Source organism: Tenrec ecaudatus, chromosome 1, assembly GCF_050624435.1.
Source record: "Tenrec ecaudatus isolate mTenEca1 chromosome 1, mTenEca1.hap1, whole genome shotgun sequence".
NCBI lineage: Eukaryota > Metazoa > Chordata > Mammalia > Afrosoricida > Tenrecidae > Tenrec > Tenrec ecaudatus.
Window position 1 is genome coordinate 154,099,503 of NC_134530.1, and position 20,478 is coordinate 154,119,980.

Below are 20,478 nucleotides of genomic sequence, written 5' to 3' on the forward strand. Positions count from 1 at the left end.
ACAAAACAACTTCAAAGGATGAATATCCTTACAGAGAGAAGAGAAATGTTGCATCATGAAACATGAACAAGATAGATTACTTGGAATCATGAAAATGATTTTTCTTGTTATTGCTGGGTGTGTTGAGTCAGCTTTGATTCTTATTAAACCCATGTCACAAAGTAGAACTGCTCCACAGGATTTTCTAGTGTGTAATCTTTTTTTAAAAAATCATTTTATTGGGGGCTTGTACAACTCTTACCACAATCCACACCTCCATCCACTGTGTCAAGTACATTTTAACATTTGTTGGCATCATCATTCTCAAAACATTTTCTTTCTAATTGAACCCTTGGTATCAGCTCTTCATTTTTTCTCTCCCTCCTCCACCATCCCTCCCTTCCTCCCAAACCCTTGATAATTTATAATTATCATTTTTTTCATATCTTACACTGTCTGATGTCTCCCTTCACCCACTTTTCTGTTGTCCGTCCCTCAGGGAGGGGTTTATATGTAGATCATTGTGATTGGTTCCCCATTTCTCCCCCACCTTCCCCTTCCCCTCCTGGTATCACTACTCTCATTATTAGTCCTGAGAGGTTTATCTGTCCTTGATTACCTGTGTTTCCAGCTCTTATCTGTACCAGTGTACATCCTCTGACCTAGCCGTATATGTAAGGTGGGGTCATGATGGTGGGGGGGGGTGGATTAAAGAACAAGAGGAAAGTGTATGTTTCATCGGTGCTATACTGAACCATGACTGGCTCATCTCCTCCTGGTGACCCTTCTGTAAGGGGATGTCCAGCTACCTACAGATGGGCTTTGGGTCTCCACTCCACACTTCCCCTCATTCACAATGCTATGATTTTTGTTGTTGTTGTTCTTTGATGCCTGATACCTGATCCTATAGGCACCTTGTGATCACACAAGCTGGTGTACTTCTTCCATGTAGGCTTTGTTGCTTCTCAGCTAGATGACCACTTGTTTATCTTCAAGACCCCAGAAGCTATATTTTTTGATAGCTGGGCACCATAAGCTTTCTTCACCACATTTGCTTATGAACCCACTTTGTCTTCAGTGATTGTGTTGTGAAGGTGAGCATCATGGAATGCCAATTTAATAGAACAAAGTGTTTTTGCATTGAGGGAGTACTTGAGTAGAGGCCCCAATGTCCACCTTCTACTTTAGTACTAAGCCTATAAATATATATGCCCATAGCTCTATTTCCCCATTGTCATATATAAATACATTTACATATGTACATGCCTGTATTTAGACCTCTATACATGCCCCGTATCTCCTAGTTCTTTCCTCTATTTCCTTTTACTTTTCTCTTGTCCCACTATCTTGTTCAGCCTTCATTTGGGTTTCAGCAATTCCTCGCAGTTACATTACCCTTGATCAAGCTGTACCAGACCTCCTACACCCTCCTTGCCCTCTATTTTGGATCACTTGTTGTTCCTTTGCCCCTGGGTTTAGTGTGTAATCTTTATAGAGCACATTATTCGGTTATCATCTCATGGAGTGATTGAGTGAGTCTGAACTGCCAACTTTTGATTAGCAGTCACACACTTAACTATTTGTCATCAAAAACAAGACCACCACCACCCCCACAACAACAACAACAAAAAACAACCCTCCAAACTCACTGTCGTTGAGTCAGTTCTACTCACGGTGAAACTATAGGGCAGGACAGAACGGCCCTTGTGGGTTTCTGAGACTGTAACTCTTTTTTTCCCCCCGAACATTTTATTTATTTATTTATTTTTACATTTTATTAGGGGCTCATACAACTCTTATCACAATCCATACATATACATACATCAATTGTATAAAGCACATCCGTACATTCTTTGCCCTAATCATTTTCAAAGCATTTGCTCTCCACTTAAGCCCTTTGTATCAGGTTCTCTCTTTTTTTTTTTTCTCCTCCCTTCCCGCTCCCCCCAAGACTGTAATTCTTTACAGGAATAGAAAACTTCATATTTCTGTTGCAGGGTTGCTGGTGATTTTGAACTGCTGATCTTGAGGTTAGTAGCCCAATGTTAATGCAATAAGATTGATAGAACACTTGTTCGGTTGGAACGTAGCAAGAGGAGATTTACTCTATAGCAGTTTGGGGAGCAATAATTAATGCATAGCAAACTAAACAATAGAAAAAGAAAAAGCATTTACAGTTCCAAGGAAAACAAAAAGTGGTGTCAAAAAGGAAATGTAGTCGCAATATATAACTGAGCTCTGAATAACATTTATGTCATTATAGTAAAGTCAATATTGACCAATGACATAACTAGAAATGATGTTCTTATTAATGATGTCTGAGAATGCTGAGAGAAACTCCAGTGTGAGTGGAGAAGTGTGTTAGGGATAGGCAGAGCTAACTGTTTTTAAACATTGAAGTCAGTTAATTAGGCCCCAAACTAAAATTTAAACAAAATACAGTTATTGCTTAGTGACAAAATGTTAAGTATCAGAAGAAACAGGCAAGTGCTTTTAAAATCATTGCTTCTGGGGATTGAGACATGTTGAAGAAGGGGACAGTTATTTTTTTGGTAATAATATTCTTTATAAAATCTACAGCTTTTAAGCTGTTTCTATATAAAGTTTCCACCACTTACTTGTCCATTTGTCCTACTGTGGTGGCTTGTATGCTACTGTGATGCTAGAAGGCACTCCCCTGGTATTTCAAATATTAGCACGGCATTCATGGTGGACAGTTTCACTGGAGGAGCTGCCAGACTAAGATAAACTACAAAGAAGGAAGGGGTAGCCCACTTCTAAAATATTAACCGCCAAAAACGTCATGAAAGGCAGCAGAACATTGTCTCATACAGCGTCAGAAGATCAGCCCCTAAGATGAGACGGCCCTGCAATCACCACTGGAGAAGCGCTGTCTCTCAAAGTGCAATGAAGTTAAGCTGTGGCACAATCATGTGCTGATGGAAGCACAACTCAAAAAGAGAAGAAACAGCGGAAAAAATCCATTAATAATTGCAACACAGAATATATGAAATATGATTTGGAAGCCATCCAATATGAAATGAGATGCATTTCAATTCATAGACATTAGTGAATTTAAATGGACTGGTATTGGACATTTTGACCAATTTGAACACATGGTCTACCATGCCAGAAGTTTCCAGAGAAATGACATTATATTCATTGTCCAAAAGAGTACTTCATGATCTGTCCTGAAGTGCAAAGCTGTCAGTGCTGGTTTAATATCCATATATATAAAGGACTATCAGTTAATATACTGCTATTCAAATATATGCACCAACGACTAAGGCCAAATATGAAGCAACTGAAAATTTTTACTACCATCTGCAATCTGCAATTAATCAAATATACCATCAAGATGAATTGATAATAGCTGGTGATTGTAACGTAAAAACTGGAAACAAAGAACGATCAGTAATTGGATAATGCAAGGTTGGGGATAGAAACAATGCTGGCAATCACATGATAGAATTTTGTAAGAGTAATGATATAATCATTTCAAATACCCTTTTTTCAACTACATAAACATCAACTATACATGTGGACATCACCGGGCAGAGTATACAGGAACCAAACTCACTCCGTAAAGTGGAAAGAGATGATGGCGAAGCTCATGATCATGAAAAGAAGGGTAGAGGTTCAGTGCAGAGCGCACCATCAATTGCTCAGGTGTACACCTAGGATGAATTTGAAGAGACTATGTCGATGAGCGTATCCATACCTTGAGTGTGTCCTATTTGAATGGCGAGACGAGCTCAAGAATAGATTTGACACACTGAGCAACAATGGCAGGAGACCAGAGGAGTTGTGGGAGGACATCAAGACCATCGAATGTGCAGAAAAGAACAAGTCACTAAAAAGAGAGGAATCGAAGACGAAACCAACACGGACGTCAGAAGAGACTGTCAAACTTGCTCCAAAAGGGAAGTGAAGTATTGTCATGAAGTGCGCCAAGATCTGGAGTTAGACACGTGAACTGGAGGAACACACTTGGTATTTCTCAGGCTTAAAGAACTTCAAGCTTGAGGTGCATGCAATATAGAATGGTTTTGTGAGGAAAGTTTTTGAAGGTGGAGGCAAAAGAAGATGGAAGGAATACATAAAGTTTCCATGCCAACCAACAAAAAAGGTCCATGTTCAGTAATTCTGAGCGGTAGCATTATGATCGAGAGCTAAAAGGAAGAAAGTCCATCTATACTGGAAGCCTTGGCAAAAACCAAAGCTACAGGAATTGACAGAACACCAGTTCAGATGGATGGAAGACTGAAAGGGAACAATGGAAGCACTCATTCATCCATGCCCCCAAATTTGGAAGACCGCTCTCTGACCGACTGACGGAAGAGGTCAGATTTATGACTATCCAACAGAATAGAGAAATGATTGAACAATAGCATTACTAAAAGCAAACCCCCGACAAAATCCATTCCCATCTACATGATTCTGTCCCACAGTGACCCTGCAGGATAGAGCAGAGCCACTCACTAGAGTTTCTGAGAGTAAACTTCATGGGAATAGACATCTTTCTCCCTGGAGTGACTGGTGGCGTGTATTGCTGACCTTTGGCTAGCAGTCTAACATGAGTAAACCAGGAAGACTCTACAGGTCCTTATTAAGATCACACAGAGCTAAAATTTTCTGCAGATAATTTTAAAATGGTTGCAGTAGTACATTGACATGGAGCTGCCAGGAATTCAAACTGAATTTAAAGAAGACAAGGAATGAAGAATATTATTGGGGATGACACAGGAATCTGGGTTGAATGCAGACAATCTTAGAATGATGGTCACCTGTGGTTCCTTGACACGGCAAAGACATGTCACCTTGGGGGTTACATATTGTGGATAACTTTGTGAGGAATGGGAATTCCAGAACACTTCATTGTGCTTACCAGAACCAGTACGTAGACACCAAGAGGCAATCATTCAAACTGAAAGAAGGAATATTGTTTGGCTTAAAATCATGAAAGATATGCATCATGGTTATATCCTTTTCCCATACGTGTTCAATTTGCATACTGAGCCAATAATCTGAGAAAATGGACTGTATGTAGAACAACCTGGCATCAAGTTTGGAGGAAAAAGCTTATTAACCAACCTTCGATATGTAGATGGCACAATCTTGCTTGCGGAAAGTGACGATGGCCAGGAGAACTTACTGATGAGGTTCATAGATGACAGCCTTTGATATTAGCTACAACTCAAAGTAAACAAAATCCTCACACCTGAGTCAATAAACAATATCCCGATAAATTAAGGAAAACCTGAAGCCGTCATGGATTTCACTCTACTTGGAACCACAGTCAACACCCATGGAAGCAACCGTGAAAAACACACACAATCTCTTACTTTGTGCACCTTTGCTACAAAAGCACTCACTAAAGTGTTTAAATGCAAAAATATCACTCTGAGGTCGTTGAAAATATTTAAATCACAGCATTTTCAATCAACTCGTGTGGTAATTGGTAATTTTATGGCAAGTTGAATTTTTTTTATCAAAGTCTAAGGGTGGAGTCCAAGCTGTTAATCAGGTCACAGCCTTCTGATGCCTCCTTGGGGTTGTGGCTTTCTCATCAAGAAGGAAAGCTAGGGACCTTCCTGTCTCTGCTACGTTGCCTTCTTGCTGGCTAGGACTCTGCCTCCAGGGGAGGCCCCGTGTGGCCCGCCCGACCTGAGCTGTCAGCACCCTGCCCCTTTTCCAAGATCGTGGATCAAGTGACTCTACACCCACTGGCAGCGATCTTTCTGCATCCGGCACCACCTTCTTCACCATTAGCCTGCAGCTACGTGAGACTGAAGTGGCCCCTCACTTGCATCAGACTGGTAGACTTGAGTTGGATTGGGCTGGGATGCCTTCTTTCCATATAAGATTTCTTGTTCACATAAAATTCTTTCTTATACATATTTGAGAGTCACTAATTTTGTTTCTCTAGACAACCCAGCCTAACACACCTCGTATGCATTTGAAAGCTAGACAATGCATAAGGAAGATTGAAGAATTATGGTGTTGATGCAAAATATTGAGTAGACTATGAGTAGCCTTTGAACCACGGTATTAACAAAAAAATATTGAGTAGATCATGAACTTCCAGAAGAATGAGCAAATCTGTTTTAGAAAAAGTGAGTTCAGAATGCTCCTTAGAATGAGGGAAGGTAAGTCTTTGTCTTACTTAATTTGGACATCTTCTCAGTATAGACCAATCCATGCAGAAAGAGAGCATGTTTGCTAAAACGGTAGATGGTCAGTGAGAAAGAGGTAGGCTCCTAGCGAGGAGCACTAACATAGTGGCTGCGAGAGGGAGCTCAGCCACAGCAAGAGCTGTGAGGACGGTGCAGAACTGGGCCGTGTTTCATTCAGCCGCACATCGAGAGGGTCGCTGTGAGTCAGAAACCACTTTCCAGATGGCCCCTAATAACAACAGCATGTTTTGAAACCTCGACAAAAAATAAAACAACCAATGAGTTGGCATGACCATAAAGAGTATAGGCTTTTTGGTGTGCGATCCAAAACAACACAAGGTGTTCACTTTAGGATCACTTGCTCTTTTGCATAGTGCCTAATAGTACACACTCTGCGGCCAGTTTCTGGATTCCGTGTCCCAACTACGTGACGTTGGGCAAAGCCTATCACTGGACTAGAAACCTCAGTTGACCACTACTTAAGTAGTTAGTGGTGGTGCTGCTTCGCTCTGTTGAACATGGGGTAGCTAGGAATCAGAACCGACTCAATGGCACCTGGCAACAAGACAACCAGCTCACTGGGACTTCATAGGTATTGTGAGTGTTAGATGAGCTAAAACCCTCTGAGGTGCACTGCTGAGAACATGGCACGTGCCCAATAAGTGTCAGCCGGTTGTGCGTTGGGCTTCCAACGCCCAGGTCAGCAGTTCGAAACCAGCAGCCACTACTCTTGTAAAGAGTTACACTTTTGAAACCCACAAAGGCAGTTACATTTTGTCCTATGGGGTGATGATGAGTTGGAATTGACTCTATGGCAGTGAGGTATCATAGCTAAATTGATATGTTACAAAAAGCAGAAACATTTGAAAAAGTAGGAAAAAGTGAAGGTTTTCTTTTGTTGTTTCTCAATCTTTTTTTTCTTTCTAGAAAATATACATAATAGTTACGTGCATATTACCTTAAAATGTTTTATTTGAAGAAATCCTTTTGTAAAGTATATTTTAAACTATTTGGTGCATCCTAGGACTGCAGAGTACAACGTGGAAATAAACTCATCTTATTGCTGAGTATATAGAAAAATAGATCTGAACTAGAGCTGAGCAAGCAACCCAGAAACTAACTGTTCTAAATCACACCATAACTCCCCAGACCTATCCAGCTGTCTCCTGGAGCATTGTGGCCCATAAATACCTGAAGCAGCACTTTGGGTTTAAAATGTTCTGTAAAACTCCAGTCCATGAGACTCCGCTGCTGTGTTTTCTTGATATCCTCCAAATTCGCTTCCACTGTCGTCTTCTTAGGAGTCTAAAAAAGCGCACCAACACAATTCCAGCTTTAATTTGTTTAAGGCGAAATGGAACCCTCTTGGACGCCACCCACTCACCAGCATGCACTCCATTCTAATTGGGGAAATCTGCATATGTATAAATCCATATGGCAACATTTTAGGTGAACTGCTGCCAGAAAAAGTATGTCTTTGACTTTTTTTTTCATGGGCAACATAATCTAAATATTTTTATTGTTAGGTTATACTCTTCTGAGTCCTGTTAGCAATTATAGGCAGGTTTTCTGAACTCACTTCAAGACGGCGTGAGTTCTCCATGGCGGTATGGCCAGCAGGTGTTTGTGAAGATGCCAAGCCACACTGTCTAGAGAGGAGCGTGCACTTTGGAAGTTTTGCTTTAGCCGGCTAGTAAAATTAACCCCTTTTTCTCCAGCTGCAGCCAGTATCGGGATGTCTGAAAAATCTCTCGCCTCGGCCATCGGCATCTTCCTCTACACATCTCCTTCTTTGTGAGAGTGTATTTCCCAGGGGGGGTAGGGGTGGCGGGGGTGGAGGGGGTCATAGTTTCCTCAAATCATCTTATTTGTCATCCACACTTTTAGAAAAATTATTCCTTACCTTTTCCACAGAATCGGTCTTTGTGACTGCTTCATCTTTGATCTCACTGTCCGTGGTCTGCTCTGTAAATCAAAGACACCAATATCCAGTTGTGCTTGCGCTTTGTTCTTGCTTTAGTCCGTGCTGTGCTTTTTCGGTGCACACATGATCTATGTCTCTGTGTTGAAAAGGCAATTTCTGAAAGGCATGTCGCATGCCTCCAAAGGGGGTGTTTGTGTCAATAACCTTAAATCAGTTTCTACTCAGAAACATCTATGACTTTCTTTGAAAAGAACCCAGCTTGCTGTACTGAACTTACATCATACCAGAGTGTGTGTCTTCAGACTGGATGGCTGTCTCCTAACAATGTATCCTTACATGCTGCAAACAGAATTGCGGATTAAAAGGACTATGTCAACTGCTTACCACGCACAGTTTATCTTGTCATGCTGGTGACTCTCACGGAGCCTTTTTGAGCCTTGGTGGGTCCTGTTTGGTGGAGGGTGTGTATGCACCTGTTAGAAAAGGATACTGCTTCATATTCTCCAGGACTCAGCTTTCATTGTCAATCTTTTATTAATTAATCTAAATGTTGAGTCCCTTCAGGTTTTTAGATGGAGTTTAGCCAAAGTTAGTTACACGAACACTGGTATGGGTAACTGCACTCCAAGGAACCAGGGAATGGGCCTAGTTCGGTCATGAACACTTCTGTTCCTCCTGGCCAACGAGCATACTTGCCGAGTGGTTGAGACTGTCATGCCATTCTTGGCCGTGGAGCAAAGAACCACGCGGATGAGCAGGGAGGGGACAAATGCATGCTATTGGTCTTTGCATCACCATGCTTTGGCAATTTCTAAAATAAATACCTGTTACATAGAGAACAAGAGCCCCATGGGGGTGGGGGTGGAGGAATCAACTGAACATGGAAAGATTATCTTTACAATGAATAGCTCAGAACATATAATATGCTTGTGTGATTCTGAATCTTTAATAGAGAAATGAATAAAGTTGATAGGACTATCCGAATTTGAGCAAAGAAAAGGAGTGAGGTGGTGAATCCTTTGGGAGCACGTGTGAATCTGTCTTATGGTGCTCCTCATCATTGTTCAAGCAATAGCAAAATCCTAAATATGTCCTGCCGAGTCATGGATGAAGCAGCCCTTGCCTAACTTTCCAAACTCGCCGCCTTTACTCTCTCCTGCCTATTGCACCCTTGAGTCGACAGCTCCCATCTACATCATGTGGCATGTCGTTCCCCTGGACCCGCACTGCTGTGCTTTTAATCCTGGTATTTGTCAGTGCTAGATACTATTTACTTGTTAATAGTTCTCTCTCTCTCTCTCTCTCTCTCTCTCTCTCTCTCTCTCTCTCTCTCTCTCTCTCTCTCTCTCTCTCTCTCCTCTCCTCTCCTCTCTCTCCTCTCCTCTTCTCTTTTCTCTCTCTCCCTCCTATTCTGCTATTCTATCCCCAGTCCTCACTGTATTCTTAGCACCAGCACATAGTAGACACAAATACCATTTTATATTGAAACTGGAAATGACCAAATCTACAGAGAGAGCCTAAACATGGATGAAACCCTACAGTTAAAGCTTATTCAGGGGTAAGATTTACTTTTTCATTCTCTCCAAAAGGTACTTGGGTTTCTGGGGTGAGTGGTGGACTAGGCCCACCAAGGACAGACCCGTGCTTTACACTTAGACAGTCTCGCTACCAGATGCTTCTTGCCTTGGGCTGGTGAAGCTTGCCAGCGTGAGTGTGCTATTTTGATAGAGAGGAAAACTAGAAAGCCAATTAAGTTTAGTATTTATAGAAATACATCCACTCAAGAGAAAACTCTGGCCAACTCTAACTCTAAATAGGCCATGATGTCCCATGTGTCCTTGAAGCAATTGATATGAAATCTGTGGAATAAAAATTATTCTATTCTGTGGTCTGCCAGATTTCCAGGAGATTTGATATTCCCTCCCGTGTCTAAGAATTCTGAAGAAAAAATTTCCAGCATAGAAAATATGTTTCTAAAATTGTACATCATTTATTTTGTCAAAGGAAAGAGCACTCTAAAACTAATCCGAGGCCTTTATTTAACAGTAAGGCAAATATCTTTTTTTCCTTCCGTCTCTTTCTTTCTCTCTGATTTCTGCCTCCAACCGCATAATCCTTTGACAGTGTGATTCAGTAGTTTTTGACACATCTGGAAGTGGATGCTTTCTCATCCCTTTGAAAAACAGCTTTCCTAATCTGTTTTATTTTAGAGATAACAAGATCCCTCTGCAAAGCAGTTACTTTATTAAAAAAACATCCAACACGCATCAAGGGCACATCTCAACCTACAGCCTCACGGTTATCAACTCTCAGATTTTTCATAAATATCCAATATGTCCTGTCAAGTTCAAAAACAATCTCAGATGGAAATCTAGGGCTTGGTTGAGAATAGTGCAAATATTCAGCCCTTCATGTCCAGGAACTGACTTTTCTGCGCATGTTGGTGCTAAAATGGTTCTGTAGGGAAAATACATACAATTCCAGCTTTGGTGAAAGAAATATTTGAAGTGGCAACTTTTGCAGTATGCATGATTCAGAATTAGCATGGGGAGTGGGGGAGAGGGTGGGGAGAGAAAGCAAGGCCAACCATAAACCAATATACAATTCTCTTACACACAGTAAGCACAGAGGCCCACAGAAGCTCAGCTGCTCTTATCGACTCAAAAGTAACATTCCCTTGATGAAGGCCAACGAGCACCAGGCAGAATCCGTAGTGCACCTTTCAAGGTTCTCCATTTCTAAGACAGTCTAGCTCTCATAGCATTTTGGACTCTGCAGATTTAGGAGGTTCCTGGTGACGTAGTGGGCTACTGGTTGGGCTGTTAACCTGGAGGTCAGCAGTTCAGAACCACCAGCCAGTCCTAGGGAGACAGGTGGCCCTTTTTACTCTCAAAGCGTTACAGCCTCAGAAACCCGCAGGCAGTTTGCCCCTGTCCTCCAGGGTAGGCATGAGTTAGAATGGACAGGGTGGCAGGGAGTCTGAGATTTTCTGCCAGAATCCAGTTTGACCACCAGGTGGCAAGAGTCGCCCGAGGAAAACTGCATCTCAGATGCTTGAAAGAAAATAGATGAGTCACAGGTCTCTCCGTTCTCCTGGCTTACAGTGGCTCCGTGTTACCCCTAAAGTGACTTCCTTGTTACACGTCTGTATTCCCATAGGATGCACTAATGCCATGCCACTCAAATTTGGCTTAATTTTGTGAGTGAGGCTACCGAGGTACTAAGGGCAGAGAAACGAGGAAGCAGAAAGGCAAGATGCGAAGAAGAGCCAAACCAAACAAGTATAGGTATGAAATGCCACTTTTAAAACAATAGCAATTATTTTGTTTTCCTTATATAAGTTACATAGTCACATTAAAAAATTAAGAGGGACAATAAAGTGGAATATTTTCAACTTCACCAATTTCCTCATATTTCAAGAATTAGTGGGAAGTTTGCTTTTAATTCCAGTAAAACTCCATGTACGAAAATCAAATGAAAAGCCAACATGATTTGTTCCACCTAACAGTAAAAAAACACATGGGTCCATCATAGTCCTTGTTTCTACTCATGCTGGACATTGCCAGCCTCCAACTGCTTCTTGGACATTGGTTGTCCAGTGAGCGGGGCCTCACTGTCACTCTGGTTTGGTGGTTAGGATCCACTCCTCCCCCCCATCCCTAGGTTGCTATGGTATTGTGTGAACAACCCTATTTTACCAAGATTATAAACTTTTGAAAATGGAAAATGAACCATGCGCCAACACTGTGGTGATATATATTGCTAGGTGTTTCTGAAACTTGAATAAAGTGTGATCAAACACACACACACACACACAACAACAACAACAACAACAACAACAAACCCCCAAATAACCAAGGGACTATAGCTAACTTATTACACATATCACTAGGAATTTGGGGAATCAATGAAGCCAGAAGACATAGTGGAGGGACCATTGGCTTGAAGTTCGATAGTCCTTGGTTCATTCCACCCTTGGCTTCCTAACCACACAGTGATGAAAACTTTATTTACCATCTCTGAATTATTTATGCTCCACTGAAGTCCATTCCAACTCATAGTGACCCTATAGGACAGGGCCGAACTAGCCCCATGGCCTTCCCAGATTGCACTGGCAGCGTAAAACTGCCCCTTTACCTTTCCAAAACTTTAGATTTTTTTCTTCCCAAAGCACATTTGTACATTTATTGCCCTCATCATTCTCAAAACACTTGCTTTCTGCTTGAGCCCTTGATATCAGCTCATTTTCCCCCTCCCTCCCTGCCCCTGCTCCCTCATGAACCCTTGATGATTTATAAATTATTATTTTTTCATGTCTTATACTGTCCAACGTTTGCCTTCACCCACTTTTCTGTTGTCTGTCCCCCGGGGAGGGGGTTATATGTAGGTCCTTGTGCTCGGTCCCCTCTTCTCCTCCACCTTACGGGAGTCGGTAGCCTTCATCTTTCTCCAGTGGAACAGCTGGTTGGTTCAAACTCAGTGTAGCCAACTACGCCGCAAGGATTCTTTGGTTTCCTTGCTTGTGGAAATGACAGTACCTTTCTTACAGGCGTCATACATATATACATACATATATAAACTATGAGCCAATAAATGCAAAAGATTTTGGGATCGTGCTTGGAATATGTTGTTGTCGTTAGGTGCCGTCGAGTTCCGACTCAGAGCGACCCTATGCACAACAGAAGGAAACGCTGCCTAGTCCCGTGCTACTCTCACAAATGTCCTCGTGCCCGCGTCCATCGATGCAGCCACTGTGTCAGTCCATCTTGCCGAAGGTCTTCCTCTGCTGCGTTGCCTGCTCCAACTACAGCAACATGAGATCAACGTTACGGTCTCCCCTCAGTGTTGCGCGCACGCACACTCACTACACAGCTCTATCCCGAACAAGCGGGGTCATAACCACTTACTACGACTGACCTCGCCTTTCCATTTCATCTAGATACATAAAAATGGTAGGATGGCCATTCAATTAACCCCTACTGAGGCACACTTATCTTGAAAACGGTTTTTAAAATTATGAAGTATAACGTGTACAGAAAAGTATATAAAACTCGTTCAATATAATTTCATTGCTAAAAATTGTGGTCTCTTAAAAATCATAAACTTATCAAAAGTCATACTAATTTTAATAATATTATGTGGGTAGATTGTTTAGGGTTTCTACATAAACAGTATTTTAAAACAATGGTAATTTTGCTTCCTTTTTTTCGAATTTCGTATTTCTTATCTCCTTTTCTTGCCTCGATGAGTGGACCAGCATTCCTAGTGCAATATCAAATATACGTGCCCATGGTGGGCATTGTTCTGACCTCAAAGAAAAATCTTTCAACGTTCCCCTTGATGTGTATTTGCTGTAATAGTTTTTAAAATAGCCTTTATAGTATTGAAGATTTTTTTTCTTCTAATCTTAGTTTGCTCTTTTGTGATTTATTATAAAACATCATCAAGTACCTTATCTGATTGAGATGATATGTTTTTAATGAATGTGTTGATAACTTATTATTAATGCTCCAATGTGTGGCTTTTCCTTCTATTTATGTTATATACACAACTTGTTTGTGATGCAGTATTATTGCTTTAGATAAAGATTATGGTGTTTTTTGCATCATGTTCATAGATTTGCATCGTGTTCATAGATTTGTTTTTTAATTTTCTTTGCTGCATAATCCTTGTCAGTTTCCTTATCAAGTTTGTTTTATAATCATAAAATCAATAGAGAATAATTTTTGTTAGGATTAGAATACCTGATCTTTCAAAGTTTGCTAGCACTTACCAATGAAATGATTTGGACTTTGAGTGGCTTATGTAGAAAAAAATGATGACCATTTTAATTTAATTATTAACATAAATATTTTAAATGGATCATTAAAAAACAAACTAGCCCCTCTGGATTTGTTTCTTTGTTTTTGTGAATGTGAGGACAGTGTATCTTTATTTAAATGATTATAAGACTATTCAAGTAGTCCATCCCTCTTTTATTTATTGTTAGTAAGCTATACTTTTGCAGAATTCTGTCCACTTTATCTGTGAATTTGGTGTAATAAAGTTCTCTTACTGTATTTGTAGTTTTATGACTTTAGGGAATCCCCTGTTTGATTCTAGTTATGGTTATTTGTGCCTTCTCTCTTTTGTATTAGAAAATACATATTAATTTAAAAGTAACAGATTGTTTTATATATATATTTCCCTTGTGGAATCACTGTACTCTGTCTCACTTATTTCTTTTCTTGCTGTTTGGCTTAAATTGCTTTTTAATATTACTACTTGTGGATAGCTTTTTTGCTTATTAATTTTAGCTTTCCTTTAAAATATAGTTGTTCCTTCAGTATCTGTGAGAGATTGGTTCCAGGTCCACCTTTACCCTTGCTTCCCATCCTCGGAGAAAAAAAAATATGTGGGTACTTGAGTCCCTTATATAAATTGGTGCAATATTTGCATATGTCCTGTGCACTGCATCATGTTTACTATAAATCATCTCTAGACTACTGATTGTACTTACTACAATGCAAATGCTAGGGACACAGCACTTTATGCTCCTTCTTAGCTTTTCGGGAATTGCTTTGCCCATTTAATTTCTTCTTTTCCCCAATGTTTTTGATCCAAGTTTCTTTAGATCCCCAGATGCAGAACCCACAAATGCAGATGGCATCCGGTACATTCTTATAAATTTAGCCACTCCTCAGTATGACTTGCTCTGACTGTCTTCTCCAAGTTTGGATCGTCAATATTGGTATAATTGTCTAGTTCAAAGTGTTTCCTAACTTCTATTTTTATTTTTTTCCTTTGACACAGACATTGCATATAATTTTATTTCTTAATTTTGAAACATTTTGTTTGGGGATCGCCTTCTCCTTCATAACCTTCTTCTTCTTTTGTTACTTGATTTTTACCATAATTACATTCCAATGCACAGTGACCTCACAGAACCGAGTGGAACTGCCCCTGTGGGTTTCTGAGATTGTAATTCTTGACAGGAATAGAAAGCCTCATCTTTCTCTTGTAGAGAGGCTGGTGGTTTTGAACTGCTGACCGTGCAGTTAGGAGCCCAGTGCATAACCACTACACAACCTACAGGATATTTTAGGGTCACTACAGGGTAGCTTTGGGTTTCAATTGACTTGATGGCAGTGCAGAATGATGACATTGTACTATGAGAACATGCTCTGTATATTTCTACCTTGTGAAAATGTGTCGAAACTTGCTTTGTGGCCTAGTAAATGGTTAATATTTTAAAAAATAAACACAGTTATGGTTTCAAAGAAACCATATAGATACTTTAGTAGAAGCACATGAGTAATTGAAATAAGTAGGAAATGATCACTCCCTGCCATAAGGAAAATGTCACCAATCATGGTCCTGGGAGTACCATGGCAGCATTTCCAGAAGTTATGGAGGAAATCGAATCACCATTGAAATGAGAACTCCGGGTGAAGGGCATTGTGGAGCAAAAACAGATAGGAAAGAGTCGGCTATTAAGAAGAAGTAGGGCTAGGTGCGTTTGGCTGCAAGAGACGCATGGTGGCCTAGGAGCTGAGTACCATTTTGCAGAGTAGGAAGCTGCTGAAGCAGAGAAATAATGAAGCCATGCAGCAGATTAACTTGGCAGCTGTGTGTAAGGCAGCTCAATATACATTTAGATTAATCCTCTTCTAAACTCACATAACAATATTTATAATGCTTTACGGTGCAATGAGATTAATGACCTCTCCTTAAAGAGGAAGGAATGCATTCCAAGCCCAACCTTGTGTTTGAATTGAGTTTCACTAATCTTTCCAGCTATATTTTACATTGTTTCCCACATAGTCGCAATAGCTGTGAAATATTAGTGACGAACGTTTCAATCTACCACTTGTGAGTAGGTTGAGCAGGTGAAACTCAAGGTGAATAGCTTTCAGCAGAGCTTCTAGACTAAGAATAGACAAAGAATGAGTAGGTTGTCTACTTTGGAGCAATTAAAAACAAACAAACAAACAACAACAAACGCAGACTCACGATGATCCTATTAGCCACTGAACACTTTATGAATAGCAGCAGAACATTATCAGCCCCTCAAGAGGATAGATGAGCACAGTGGCTGTAGCAATGGAACCAATTTGACAACACCTAACAACAACATAAAAATTATGCTAATTACACTAAATCTACTAAGGTATGCAAAGTGAACTAAGAGACATTAGGAAGATTTGAAAGCAAGGGTTGAAAGAGGACTTGCTGAAGAAATAACAGACATTAAAGAGTTTTTTGTATGAATTAGAAAGGCATTAAAATTCAAGTTTAAATAACATATCTTCAGTAAATATTAGACCACGTGCATTCTGTAACAGATGGAGTTTTATTAGTATTTATTCATTCATTCATTCAACATGCTAGGCTTGATCAACGCACCGGTGATAACATGTAATGAAAATAATATACAACAGTAATAATAATAATAGAGCTTCATTATGCTTTCCAATGTGTAAATGGTCCTGCACACAATTCTTTTTTGTTTGTTTGTTTGTGTAAATCACATTTGTACATTCATCGCCCTCATAATCTTCAAAACATTTGCTCTCCACTTAAGCCCCTGGCATCAGCTCCTCATTTTTCCCGCTGCCCCCTCCCTCATGAACCCTTGATAATTTATAAATTATTATTTTGTCATATCTTACACTGTACGACATCTCCCTTCACCCACTTTTCTGTTGTCCATCCCCTAGGGAGGAGCTTATATGTAGATCCTTGTAATCAGTGCCCCCTTTCCACTCCAACCTTCCATCACCCTCCCGGTATTACCACTCTCACCACTGGTCCTGAAGGGATCATCAACCCTGGCTTTCCTGTGTTTCCTGTTCCTATCTGTACCAATGTATATCCTCTGGTCTAGCCAGGTTTGTAAGGTAGAATTGGGATCATGATAGTGGGCTGGGGGAGGAAGCATTTAGGAACGAGAGGAAAGTTGTATGTTACATCATTGCTACACTGCACCCTGACTGGCTTATCTCCTGCCCATGACCCTTCTGTAAGGGGATGTCCAGTTGCCTGCAGATGGGCTTTGGGTTTCCAGTCCGCACTCCCCCTCATTCACAATGACGATTTTTTTGTTTTGATGCCTGATACCTCATCCCTTCAACAGCTCATGGTCACACAAGCTAATGTGCTTCTTCCATGTGGGCTTTGTTGCTTCTGAGCTAGATGGCTGCTTGTTTACCTTTAAGCCTTTAATACCCCAGAAGCTATATCTTTTGATAGTCGGGCACCATCAGCTTTCTTCACCATATTTGCTTATGCACCCGTTTGTCTTCAGTGATTGTGCCAGTTTAATAGAACAAAGTGTTCTTGCATTGAGGGAGTACTTGAGTGGAGATCCAATGTCTATCTGCTACATTAATACTAAACCTATACATATATGCACATAGATTTACTTCCAACTCCTTATATATAAATGTATTTACATATGTACATTTCTTCATCTAGACCCTTTGCCTCCTAGCTCTTTCCTCACTTTCCTTTTACTTTCCTCTTGTTCCACTATCATGTTCAGTCTTCATTTGGGTTTCAGTAGTTCCTCTTGGTTACATTACCCTTGGTCACGCCCTGCCAGGCCTCCTACACCCTCCTCACCACCGATTTGGATCACTAGCTGTTCCATTGTCCCTGGGTTTGTTAACACCACTTCCTTTGCCCCCACCTCTCCCTCTCCCATGTCCTCCCAGAACTGTTAGTCCCATTGTATTCTCCTCCAGATTGTTCATCCAGCGTATCTTATTTAGACAGACCTCAAGAGATAATAATATGCACACAAAAAGACAGAGCAAAACCAAGCAACAAAAGAAACTAAAACCACAAGCCAACGGCAGAAAACAAAACAAAACACAACAAGAAAGAAAAGCTTATAGTTAGTTCAAGGACTGTTTGTTGGCCTTTAGGAGTGTTTTCCTGTCGAGTCTGACTGGGGCACCAAGCCCTGGCCCCAAAGTCTATTTTTGGTATTCCCTGGGACTTCGTTGCTCCATTCCCCTTGCTGTTCTGTTCCACGCCCTTAGTGTTTTGCCTCCGTGTGGTGGGATCAGATCGGGCCCAATTCCCACACTGTGTCTCCAGTGTTGTCCATTGGAGGGCTATGGATCAGGGAGGGATGTCGTATCTCATAGTGGGGCTGGCCATATGGGCTTCTCTGTGGACTGGCAGTTCTGAGCAGGAATATTGTCCTCAAGGCCAGGTGGGCCAGGATGTGCTCCACTCTCTCTTCCTCCCCCTTCATTTGCTCCTGTGTGCTCTGATCAGACATGTCCCTCTCCCTGAGCTGCATGTTCAGCGCTGTCCTCTGAAATAAATTCTTCGGGGGGGGGGGTAGGTGTCCACGTAGTTGGGATTGGGGCTGGCCCCTCATCAATTCTTTCATTTTTATCTTTATGTAAATAATATTACCAAATAGGGTAGCAATTAAATTGTCTCGTCCTTCTATATTTATAGAAACAAGGTTCCAGGACATGTCAAGGATGTTGATGGCAGTGAGTTTTTCAAGCACACTATGGAAGGGATGGATCCTGGATCAAAGCACAGTGGCCTTTTCTGTTTTTTAAATTGATTTGTTACCATCTTAAACTTGTGGCATACATATATATGTACTGTTGTCACATTAATTCCAACTTATATCGACTAGACGGGACAATGTTAAAATTGTACCATAGCATGTCCGAGGCTATCGATACATCTTTACAGAAACTGACTGCTCCATCTTTCTCCCAGAGAGGTACTGAAGGCTTGGAACCCCTGGCCTTTCACTTAGCAGTCACAAAGTTAAGCACTGTGTTTCCAGGGCTCCTATGAAAACGCCTACATCTATTCTTCGTTTATCAACGATCTCTCCTCATTATCTGACTAGTAGTGTTCATGATAACTTTGAAAAAAAAAAGATTAGACAATGCCTTCAATGGTCCAGGTACCACATGGATGTGGCCAACCCCAGGCCATCTTCTGTGGGTCATCCTGAATGACATGCTGGAGATCCCAATGATGACTGGCCACACAAGGAACAGCAGATGGCTAGGTGCAAGCCATCTGCTTCTGTTCATCTGTGATGGCTCGGTCTAATCATGAAAGGCCAAGGGAAATGGTGGGAGCTGGTAGGTTTTGGGTGGGCAAAGGGACGCTCAGCAAGGACTTAAGAATACAGGGAGATTATTGGGGAGAAGTAAAAAAGGGGAGGGGAAGGATGGGTGGTGCAAGGCTGTGAGACCAGTCATAGGTAAGATTAGTAGGCTTCCTGACAATATCCAACCACCACCACTACCACTTCCAGTTCTCATGGGCTCCATGGCAGTAGAGAAAGTATGCCGGGGAACATAGAATCCATCATGCCCACATATCCTGGGATACAGCTAGGGCACCCAACAGGTAGTAAGCAAAGGGAGGCAAGGGCATCGAAGATGGGGTGTGGCCCCTGACTCTCATATAACTCCAATTTCACATGTGAATGAGTGAGGAGGCAATATATATGCCAAAATTCACTTGCGTTCATGGATACAATTCCATGCCATTGTTATGCGTATCATGATATTCAACCTTTTCCATGATCTGTTTGCAAAATTTACCATTACTTACAATCGATCCTTTCTCCCTAAGCATTGAGTCCTCCTTTTTTTACTCTTTCCTATCCCCCTCTGGCAAACACTCCGAAACTTTGGTCTCCACACACTTGCCTATCCTAGACATTTCATGTAAGTGGAGTCAAATAACACTTTTACTTTTGTGACTGACCAACTAACTCCGTTAAGCATGATGTTTTCAAAGTTCATCTATACTGAGGCATGTATCAACACCTATGTCTCTTAACGTATGGATGATATTTTATTGAATGTACACACCATCTGTTAATAAGCATTTAGGCTACTTCTACCTTTGGACTATTACTGCAATGAACATTGGTGTTCTTTCTATGGCAACTGCTTAATATAATGAAATATGTAAGTGAATTGCATTTAGCTTCAAGACTTATGTAAATTATAGTAGTAGTTAATTTTGTATGAAGTCGATCCTGTTACCTCCATACAGTAGAGGTTGCTGAACTGTTCTGTTAGCGTTCTTCCTCATTCCACTTTTTAACTCTCTCTCTCTCTCTTTTTCTTACCAAAAGACTCAGGTTGGGTTTGACACTTCGTGCTGTTGCTCTCCTGCACTGACGTCTCTTTACTGTCAAAGTTGGAAGGCTTCGTACTATTTGAAGTGGAATTTTTTGTATTACTTCCATCAGGCTGCTTGGAATCTGAAAGTTCTTCCTTGTTTTCATCATTTTGCATAGGTTTTATCCAACCATCACCCATAAATATTATGTTGTCTTTGTTTTCAATATCTAGCCAATGGAAAGAAGACTCATGAGATACCATACTAAAAATGATTCATTCACCAAATTCAAGA

The 20,478-nt window shown here is 40.9% G+C and overlaps 1 protein-coding gene across 1 annotated transcript in view; it reads right to left on the reverse strand.

Moving 5' to 3' along the window:
* The window catches only part of SPAG17 (sperm associated antigen 17), a 243,816-nt gene that overhangs the window by 93,998 nt on the left and 129,340 nt on the right, over window positions 1-20,478 (reverse strand). The window contains exons 15-17 of the mRNA XM_075540501.1: window positions 20,192-20,413; window positions 8,059-8,120; window positions 7,347-7,460 (exon numbers count right to left, since the gene is read on the reverse strand). Of these exons, the coding sequence (XP_075396616.1) occupies window positions 7,347-7,460; window positions 8,059-8,120; window positions 20,192-20,413 (398 nt within the window). The remainder of the gene's footprint in view (window positions 1-7,346; window positions 7,461-8,058; window positions 8,121-20,191; window positions 20,414-20,478) is intronic.